The sequence below is a fragment of the Nannospalax galili genome, unplaced genomic scaffold, assembly GCF_000622305.1.
Source record: "Nannospalax galili isolate Female #2095 unplaced genomic scaffold, S.galili_v1.0 scaffold266, whole genome shotgun sequence".
NCBI classification, from domain to species: domain Eukaryota; kingdom Metazoa; phylum Chordata; class Mammalia; order Rodentia; family Spalacidae; genus Nannospalax; species Nannospalax galili.
The window spans coordinates 3,122,429-3,133,325 of record NW_008355390.1 but is presented as its reverse complement, the minus strand read 5'-3'; the positions used below and the strand labels follow the sequence as shown (position 1 = coordinate 3,133,325).

General features: G+C 34.8%; 1 protein-coding gene across 1 annotated transcript in view; it reads right to left on the bottom strand.

Annotated features, from left to right (window-relative positions):
• Positions 1 to 10,897, bottom strand: part of LOC103749717 (sodium/hydrogen exchanger 10-like) — a gene marked incomplete at its 3' end in the record, with an annotated part of 27,298 nt that overhangs the window by 2,228 nt on the left and 14,173 nt on the right. Inside the window, 2 exon segments of the mRNA XM_008852540.1 lie at positions 7,726 to 7,828; positions 9,782 to 9,943. Coding sequence (XP_008850762.1) covers positions 7,726 to 7,828; positions 9,782 to 9,943 — 265 coding nt within the window.

Below are 10,897 nucleotides of genomic sequence, written 5' to 3'. Positions count from 1 at the left end.
CTTATTTTTTTTGTATTTTTATATATTTTTTGTATTTTTGTGCATTTTTATTTTTGTATTATGTATTTTTTGTATGAGTGTATTGCTTGCATGTATATAAGTGCACCCATGTTATGCAATGTCCATGGAGGTCAGAAGAGGGCATCAGATCCTGTGGAACTGGAGTTATGGATGGTTATTAGCCAACATGGGATACTAGGATTTGAACATGGATCCTCTGCAAGAGCTGTCATTGCTCTTAACCACTGAGCCATCTCTCTAGCCCCATGAAATCTTTTAAAGGAAATACTAAATACTAAAACTGTAGTCTGATTTACATAGAGATAGAATTGAGCTGTTGCCTAAAATCTAGCTAACATTTTACTTTCTGAGAAACACACCTAGTCAGCAAAGACATTAAAAAAACCCAACAATAAAGGAATCAAAACAAAATATCAAGGAAATGCAAAACATAAACAAGTAGGTGTAGCTATTCTTATATTGGATAAAATAAACTTCATACTGAAACTGATTATAAGACATAAAAACAGACACTACATGTTTATAAAGGGAACAGTTCACCAAGAATTTATAGCAATAGTAACATTTATGTACCAAATATTGGAGCCCTAAACAAACATTAAAAGCTATAAAAAGTCATATCGACTATGATACAATAAAAATGGGTGACTTCAACACCCAGTCTAGTTTTTATATAGATTTTCCAATTTTTTTTAAAAGGTAAAGAGATGTTAGAGCTAAAATACACTATGGATCAACTTGATTTACTAATATATGAATATGCCACCAAACAGACAGGAAATATACATATTTTTCAGCAGCACATGGAACCTTTTCCAAATTGAACACATTATAAGATACTAGGCAAATCTCAATAAAAACAAAAAAGAGATAATTCCTTGCATCTTATGGAATGAAAGTACAACTTAAGAATAAGAGAAACCACAAAAACACTGGAAGACTAAGCAATACATTCTTGAAACAACACTGGGTTATCCAAGAAAATAGAGATGGAATATTAACATTCCTAGTGAAAAATGATAATGAGAACACAACCTATCAGAACTCCAGGATGCTACCAAGATAGTCCTAAGAGGAAAGTGTAGCGATTAGGACTCACATTAAGAAGTCCACTCAATGTGGGGAAACTCCATTGTGGTAATGTAAACATAACCAAATACACATGTGATCATAAATCTTAGAGAAAACCCCAAGACTCTTACATCCTTAGACTAATGTGATTTCTGACTGTGTAAAATGTGTACTCTTATATTTACAGACAAATATCCCACTCACCACTCATCAAAGAAGCTCATTTTGCACCAGTCAGAGACTATTACCAAGTACCACAACTGGTCACACACAGACATTGTCTATGAATTGCCCAGGCCTAAGTGACACATCTACATTGCTACCTCTATACCTAAGGTTCATGGAACATAGAACAGGGGTAAAGAAGAGGGCACTAATCAATCTCTCAGTTCTCATTGATGAAGCACCCTCATGCAGCAGAGGGCTAGGAACATGAAAGGTCACAAATGGCCAAAGTGTAGAGGTCAAGAATCTTCTGAATGCTGGTCCTTGGACAGGAGTCCTTTATTAAACTTTACCCACCCAAGGCTCAGGGACCATTGTGGGAGAGGGGGCAGAAAGATTGTAAGAGCCAAGAAGGAGGTACATGACCATATGAAAACAGAGTCCTACAAGCTCCTGGGAACCTGCTCATAAGATTCTATGGCAATAGTCTCAGTATACACAAGTCCCATGCAAACTCAGGCAGACAAGACCCAGCATAGAACTGGGAAAATGAACAGCAGATCCCAATCTTATCTGAAGAAATATTGGCAACTGATTCCTGCCAGGTGAAGAAGAGCTGATCTTCCTAAAACAAGGGACTGTAGATAGGCTGACTAGACCTCAGTGGATGAATTTTCACTGGAGAACATCTGTGGACACTGACTTGACACAGTGGGCCTTAACATGGATGACAGAGGGGAGGCTATGGAAGGGTGTTGATGGGGATGGGAGTATGAAGATGATTAAGATTGTTTGAGATGTTCTATATGAAATACACAAAAATTCAATAAAAACAAATAAAATAAAGTTAAAAAATAAATCTGAGTGATATCAAATAAACAACCTAATGGTGCATCTCAAGGTGCTTGAAAAACAAGAAGCATCATATCCTGACCCCAAAAGATAGTAAGAAATAAAGGCCAGGGAAGAAATTAATGAAGCAGAAACTAAAAAATATGTCAAATTAACCAAACATTTGGTTCTTTGTAAAAGTAGATTGAGAAATCCTTATCAAATCTGACAAAAGGAAAAAGGGAGAAGAAAAGGGAGAAGACACAAAATAGAGACCAGAAGGGTGTCAATATAGCAGATTCCAGTGAAATACAATTATTAGAGATTACTTCACAAACCTATATTCTAAAAAGCTGGGAAACCTAGAAGAAGCAGATGAATTTCTAAATTGATATTCTCTACCAAAATTAAAACCAGAAGATAATAAATAATGTAAACATACCTATTACAAATAATGAGATAGAAACTATAATCAAGTTTCCCTTCAAAGAAAAGCCCAGGACAAAGGGTTTTACTGGTGAATTCTATCAAACTTTCAGGGAAAATCTCATACCAATACTTCCACAAAATAGAAAGCAAAGGAATACATCAGTTTTTCTCTACAAAGTCAGTATTATTCTGATATAGAAATCAGGAAGATGCAACAACAACAAAAAAGAAAATTTCACATTTTTGAGGAACATGGATATAACTACTCCCAACAAAATACTTGTAAACAGAATTCAGGATCACATTAAGAACCTTATACATTATCACTAAGTGGGTTTCATTCCAGAACAGCAAGTTTGGTTCAACATATATAAATGTAATAGACCATATAAACACCCTTAAGGACAGAAACATAATCATCTTCATTGATGCTAAAAAGGCATTTGACAGAGTTCAACATGCCTTTTAATAAAAGCTTATTTTAAAAGACGGTAAAAGTTTAGAAGAGGTTGGAAATATATGAAGGATACCTTAAAATAATAAAGGCTATATACAACAAACCTAGAGTCAACATTATATTAAACAGGGACACATTGAGAGTATTTCCTGTAAAATCAGGAACAAGAGAAGTTTCCCCCCTCTTATTTAATATGGGGCTTAAAGTCTTAGCTATAGCAGTTAACACAAGAGAAACGCTTAAAGGGGATAAAATTACAAGAAGTGACCAAACTATCCTTATTTGTAGATGACAGGATTCTCTATGGAAAAATACACTGTAGAATCTGTTAGAAAACTCCTAGATCTAATAAATACAGTAAAGTTACAGGATACAAAATTAATATAAGAGGTAGCCTTTTTATATACTGACAATATGCTCTCAGAGGAGGAAACTAGAAAAAAATATCCCATTCAAATTTGCAACCAAAATGAAATGGAGATCTTTTTAAAAGTTTAAAAACTCATTCAATTTTATGTCATACAGGGATTCTACTGAGTTCAATATTGTATAACTGTATTAATTCAACAGCGAACCTAAACATTTTATAACCACTTTTGAAAGAGATGTATCTTTGCTCTGTAAACTTGTTAAGTATGTTAAAGCTGTAATGGCTTCTTCTGGAAAAAAAAAAAAAGGCACCTAAGAATACACCTAACTAAAGAAGACAAACGCCTCTACAATGAAAACTTCAAGGCACTGAAACAGAAATCAAAGAAGATACTAGATGGTGAAAAGGCTTTTCATACCCCTGGATTGGCAGAATTATAGTTAAAATGGCTAATACTCCAAAAATTAACCAACAGATTTAGTGCAATACTTATAGAAACTCAAATGTTGTATTTCACAGAACTAGAAAAAATAATCCAAAAATTTTATGGAGCCATTAAAGACTACAAATATCCAAAGCAATCTTATGGGGTAAGAACACAGACGGAGGTATCACAGTTCCTGACTGCAAAGCTATAGTCATAAACACAGCTTGGTACTGGTATAAAAACAGATAAGTAGACCAATAGGACATATTAGAGGATTCAAAAATAAATTGCCAAAACTATGCCCATCTAATTTTTATTTCAAAAGGCAAAAACATACATTTGGAAAAAGATAGCCTACTCAATAAATAGTGTTGACAAAACTATATTTCCACCTGCAGAACAATGAATTAAATCAACAATTTTCACCTGTACAAAAATCAATTCAAAATGGATCAAAGAAAGACCTTACTTTAAAACTTTAGACTCCTAGATGAATATATAGGGAACATACTTCAGGACATTGTGGTAGACATGAACTTTATGAATAGAACATCAGTAGCACAGGAATTAGTCCCAAGAATTAGCAGATGGGACTATATGAACTTAAAACTTTTCTGCACATCAAATAAAAGTATCGGCAGAGCACACAGACAGCCTATGGAATGGAAGAAAAGCTTTACAAGCTATACATCAGACAAAGGGCTAATATCCAGAATACACTAAGGAAATAAAATTACCAATCAATAAACGGGCCAGCAAAAGATTTCGGATTTTTTTCTGATTATATTAGTTGTGGGTTTGTCCATTTTTCTGTTAATTCTTCTTTTGTTAATTTATTTCCTTTTAAAACTAGGCTGTGGACTTGTTTTTATTGTGAAAAGATATTTTTTCCAAACCTATTTCTGGATTTACTGAGAAGATTGTGTGATATTTTTTTCCTTCGTTTTGGTAATGTGGTACATCATGTTGCCTGATTTATGCAAGTTGAACCACCCTTGCATTTCAGGCATAAAACTGACTTGGTTTTTGATATAGAGATGGTTAGTCCTCCACAGGTTCACATGCTAAAACTTGATCCCCAGCACGGCAGCATTGAGGTAATGGAACTTTAAAGAGCTTGAGCCTAGTGTAAGGTAATTAAGTTATGGGGCTTTGCCCTTTAAAATGGATTAGAGCTAAAACACAGTAGTGGGTCTTGTCTAGCAAGAATGGATGAGGTCTTATGAGAAGTAGTTACAAAATCAGCAAGTCTTTGCACTCTCTCTTTTCTTCTTTGCTTACACACAGCTCATTCTGAATATAGTTGGTTAATATTCTGCTTTGCTGTCATGTGATATAGCTGGTTGGGGTTGGGGAGTCACTAGAATAGCATCAGGCTTCCTGGATCTTCCAACCACTAGAATTATGAGTCAAATAATGTATTTAAATGCTTAGGTGATGTGAAAGAGCAGAGGGAAGTGTATTAGTTCAAAAGTCTACTGAAATATTACTATATATATATATATATATGTTTGGCATGTATACATCTGGAAGCTATATAACAAAAAACACAGTGTCAGACAGGGGAAACTTCCCTTTGAGTTGTTAGGGTAGTCCAAGAGACTCCCAAAATAACACAGGCTAGTATCAAGCACTTGATTGCCTCCCAGAACTTGAAGGTAAGACCCTACTGCTGAAGACATGGCATACTTCAGGCACAGAATGAGGAGCAATTGAGCTGGAACTGACCTGGAAGTCACCTCCCTGAAGATTATCTCCCATATTATCAGGAGATACTATGCAAACTGCCAAAGGAGAAAACCAATCAATGATTCTATCCACCTGTAAAGTCTATGAACCACAATTACCGACCCAGAAAATAGTCTCTACTGGTGCAGTAGTAGCACTTTTACCTTAGGGATAATCAAAAGTTGTCTAATTGGACTTAAGGCCACTGAATGGGAGGGAACTCTTGTGGTCCTGTAAGCATAGCCAATACACAAGGCTGGAGAAATCATATCCTAGAGAAAAACCTACTTTTGTCACATCCCTAGACCAATGTAATTTCTTACTGTATTCTAAATATGTATCCTTATATTTACAGACAAGTATCTCTCACAGTTCACCAAAGAAGATTTTTGCAACAGATGGAGACTATTACAAAGTATCTTTGAGGTGTCCAGTCCTAAGTGACATATCTACAAAGCAATGTCTATACCTAAGACTCAGGGAACATTGTAGAACAGGAGGTGAAAAGAATATTAATGTATCTCTCAGTTCTCACCAGCAAAGTTTTCTCATGCAACAGATGGTGATTAACCCAGAAAGCCACAACTGGCCAAAGTGCAGAGAGTAAGAGTCTGCAGAGTGCTTGTCCCTGAATTGGATACCTATATCAAACCTCTTCTACCCAAAGCTCAGGGAGCAAAGCAGAAGTGGAAGGACTATAAGAACCAGCGGTGTGTGATCACAAGGAACTGAGTTTTCTGGAAAGCTGGGAAGTTATTGATATAAACTCAAAACAGTAGTCATGGTGCACAATCATTTGTACTGTTAAATATGGTTTGATTTTATTTGATTGGTGAGCTTGGACTTTAGTTTTACTTGTAGCATGTGTCTTTGGCTTCGATATTAAGGTGATGATATTAAGGCCTCATAAGATGCATCTGTGTATGAAATAGACAAACTGAAAACTCATCCAGTAGATATATGGGATGCACACGTTCATGTGTTGGTGGATGTGTGTGTGTGCATGTGTATATGTGTCTGTGTGCATCTGTAATAATTTATGCACAATGCAAAAGCTTCTGAATATTTATTAAAAGTTACTTTTTTGGTAAATATAGATCTTTTAAGATTTCAACAGAGCACAGCCTTTTCTTACCATAAGTGTCATAGGCAAATACCAGTAGATTTAGGCATCTTTATTATTTTATTGTCCAAAGCTGCACAACCAATAGCCTGGAGGGACAATAATAGATTTAGGGGAAGTCATTTTGACAGGCATGAAAGGTTGTATAAGCTGGCAAGGAGGTCCCTTCTATTTGGGGAAGTTCATTCTAGCAAGGTTATACATGAACAGAAGCATGAAAGAAAGTGAGGCATTCACTTCTGAACTATGTAGAAGAAGCACATTCCAGAACTGGTTTCAAGTCCAAACAGGGGAGTGTGTTCAGCATGACTGAGGAGCTGCAATTTGATTATCATGGTTAGCCAAGAGTGGTGAAAGTGGCAGGAGTCACAGAGGTGGCAGGGAGCACAAATCAGAGTTTTGCCATGAAAATAGCTCAGTACTTGGGTAAAGGAGAAGAAAAGCCAAAACAACCTGGATAAGGGGGAATTGTGAATATAAGGTGGGTGACTCACTGAAGGATAAGTGAATTAATAAATTGGTGTAGTGGTTGCAGAGTTGTCAAAAATGAGGGACCAGCAGGAACTAAGTAAAAAAGATGAGAGAGTTGGAGATGCCATCTCATTGAGACAGTAGAGTGGATCTTATTTAGGTTGTGAAGGCATTCGACAGTATTCAACACTATCATCTTGAGTCGGGGTTGGTGCATGTCATATTTTAAATAGATTCCAGGAATTGTCATGATGTATTGGTTATTTATGAAAGTAAGAGGCTTGAGGGTGATGGTGGGCATACTCATAGGTATGGAGCCAGTTCAGAACCTGAAATCCAGAAGAGTATATGTTTATTGACAACACGGAGAATAGTGATAGAAGTCAAAATCTTCACCAAAAAAAGGGGATATGACTCAGTAAGAAAAAAAGAACCAGTGTGAACTCATGAGGAGGTTATAAATTTCATCTAAAATGAAAAGATCTCAGGCCATATGCCAAAAAGGAATATTGGAGCTTCTCATGGCATAGTCACCATGTCAATATTTTACTCACACCATGTAGGCATAATTATTATTGCAATTTTACAACTTCCAGGGTATGAAACAAAGTAAGAATAGGCTAGCTATTTACATGAGAAGAAATGCTTTGACTCCTCCTGGTTTAAAACTAGTGGAGTTTAGAAAAAGTCCAATGATGGCCAGGGTCAATATTCCAGACCTTCCAGTCAGCTCACCTAGAAGCAAAATGAGCAGAGTATTAACATTAATGGTAGCATAAGCTTCACTAACTAGAGGGAAAACATCTCAACTGAGCCATAATTCTCTCATTGTTTTAAAACTTTAGCTGGATTCTGTAACCTCTTGGTGTTATAAATGGTTCAATTTTACTGATTGATTAGTTGGAAGTTCTTAAGGTTCAGTGTTGTGTCTTTTCCTTCTCAGACATGAGTGTAACGCATCTGTTATTCTAGAATCTCAAAGAGATATTTCTCTGTTGCAATTCATTAAAATTCTATAAATCTCAATAACTTGTAATTTTTGTGTAAGTCCAACCTTCCTAAGTTTATACTTTGTTATTTTATAAATCTTTGGCAGTGTAAAAATAATTAAAGTTTCCTTATATTTTTTAACTAGTTATTTCTAACTTATTTGAAAGTATATTCCCTTTTTTGGTAAATTTATCATATATCAAACTATTAAGGACTCATGGTAGCTTAATTTATTAATTTACTCTGTTTACTCCATATTGTAAATTTTTTAACAAATATAACCATTTTCTGTTTTATAATAAATGAAAATTTGTTTTTCCCAGTTTCTCTACCCAGAGCTTTCAAAACTATTTTTAATCATGGACCTGAATTCCACCATCTTGTTCCTAAATGCGATAGAAAAACATAGTATAGGTTTGGTAAGTAGGTATTATCTCTCTCACAGGCCAACTCCAAATCATTTGTGGGACTGAATCAGAAGTCTGGGTTGAACATGATTCTGAGGTTGTGCCAAAAGATACTAGTGTGGTTACTTAGCAACATCTGCTATACTTCTCTGAGGAAGTAATTGTGGCAAACAGGCTAATAATATGACATTTTTCTAGTAGTTAGTCTTACTTGATCTATTAATTTAATTTTTATCTAAGTGTTATCAAGAAAAGTATATTTAATTTGTATGTAGTTAGAATGATTTCTTAGTAAATTCCCTTTTATTTAGTTTTATTTTATGAATGAGTGTTTTGCCTGCATGTGAGTACACCTGTGTCATGCAGTGCTTGTGGAGGCCAGAAGAGGGCATTGGATTCCTTGGAACTGAGGTTATAGATGGTTATTAGCTGCCATGTAAGTTCTGGGAACTGAACATGGGTCCTCTGTAAGAACAGTCAATGTTCTTAACCACTAAGTCATTAACCACTAAGTCCTCTCCCTAATCCCTAGAATGATTTCACTTCAAATGTAGGTAATACTGTAATAACTGAGATTTGAAATAGTATACAGGCTCAGTCATCCTTTGTGTTTACAGGACATTGGTTCCAGGAACCCTACTCTCCTACACTATTTTTGAGGTTGTTCAAATCATATGTAAAATGATGTAGCATTTGCATGTAACCCATGCATAGCCTCCTGTACACTTTAAATCGGCTTTAGATAGCTTGATACCTTATATTATGTAAATGATTTATAAGTAGTTGGTATACTTTATTATTTAGGGAGTAATTATAAGAAGTTCTATATGTTCAGGAACGATGCATATTCAATTTGGAACTGGGTGTTGGGGAATCTGCAGATATCGAGGGCCTATTGTATCTGCAAAGTATGTACATTCTGTTCTGGGAAATAAAATTCTTTATATAACTTGCAACCCAGTGTATAATTTATTAAATCTTTTACTACCCACAATTTTTTGTATAACTAGTCATGAAATGGTTTCTTTAGGAAAGGAATAGTAAAGTACTTACAATTGTGATTTTTGCCAAATTCTCCTTTGCTTTACACTAGTATTTGTTTAACAGACCTTGATACCTTGTTCTCTATGTACAGCTGTTCATACCTTTTATATTTTTGTTAGATCATTTGAACAAAAATCTTCTACTGAAAAAATACAAACTTTTTTCATGGTATGTGTTTTCCAAGGATGGATATATTTTTACATTGACTCTTTCTATGCCACTTAATTTGAAGCATACTCCCACTTACAAAAATTAAAGATGAGGTATAACACAGAAAACATGAGACTTATTTGGTGGACATCATCACCAAAATTAGTAGACATCCACAGTTGAAACAATTTTGTGTTTAGAATTCCAAACAAGAAGCTTTCTATAAGATGTGAGTGAACTGTAGACATGACATTGTGGGCTACAATAAAGGAGAAGTGGAAAATTAGTAGAACTTACTTGATCTTCATTTTAAATAATACTTGGATCAACTTCTCTTTTTGTCATTGTCATTAAAATTAGCTCATTGTTGCAACACTATAATATAGATAGCTCTTCAAAATACTGAGGGATTTTTTTGGGGGGGTTGTTTTTTCTTTTTGTTTTTTACTGGAATTTATGTTAGCTTCATCTATAGTTTCTAAGGACCCTCCACACCATTTTCCTTTATGGTTATAGTAATTTACACTTATGAAAATTGTGTAATTTATAATTGTGTAAAGTATTTCAGTTATTACACATACTCACCAAAATGTGATACTTCTTGTATTTTTGATAAAAGTCATACTAACAGATATTAGATGATATACTATTGTGAGTTTTATGTGTATTTCCATAATAATTGATAATGATTAGTGGCTGAATATTTTTATGTACCTATCATACATTTGTATATTTCCCTTTGTGAAATATGTTTAGCACCTTTGCTCATTTAAATTTTTATTTATAATTCATTGTATTATTGTATGCATGTGTGTCTGCATGCACACACTATGGCATGCATGTGGAAGTCAAGGAACAAACTTGTAGAATCAATTCTTTCCTTATACCTTTATGGGTACTCCAGGGATCAAACTTAGGTCCCCAGGCTTATAGGGAAAATGTCTTATCCCTAAGATAATCTCACTGGTCCTGCCCATCTTTGTATTAAAGTATTTGTCTCAAAGATACAGAATCAACCCTAGTTCCCATCAGAGGTGGATGAACAAACAATGTGGTCTGTATCTAGACAGAATTACTATTCAGCTTTTAAAAAGAAAAAAATTCTATAAATTCTGTTATTTGCATCAACATGGATTCACTTAAAGGATATTATGCTAAGCTTTAAAAAAACAAAAACAAAAACAAGAGTAACCCTTCCACCATGGGGAAACCA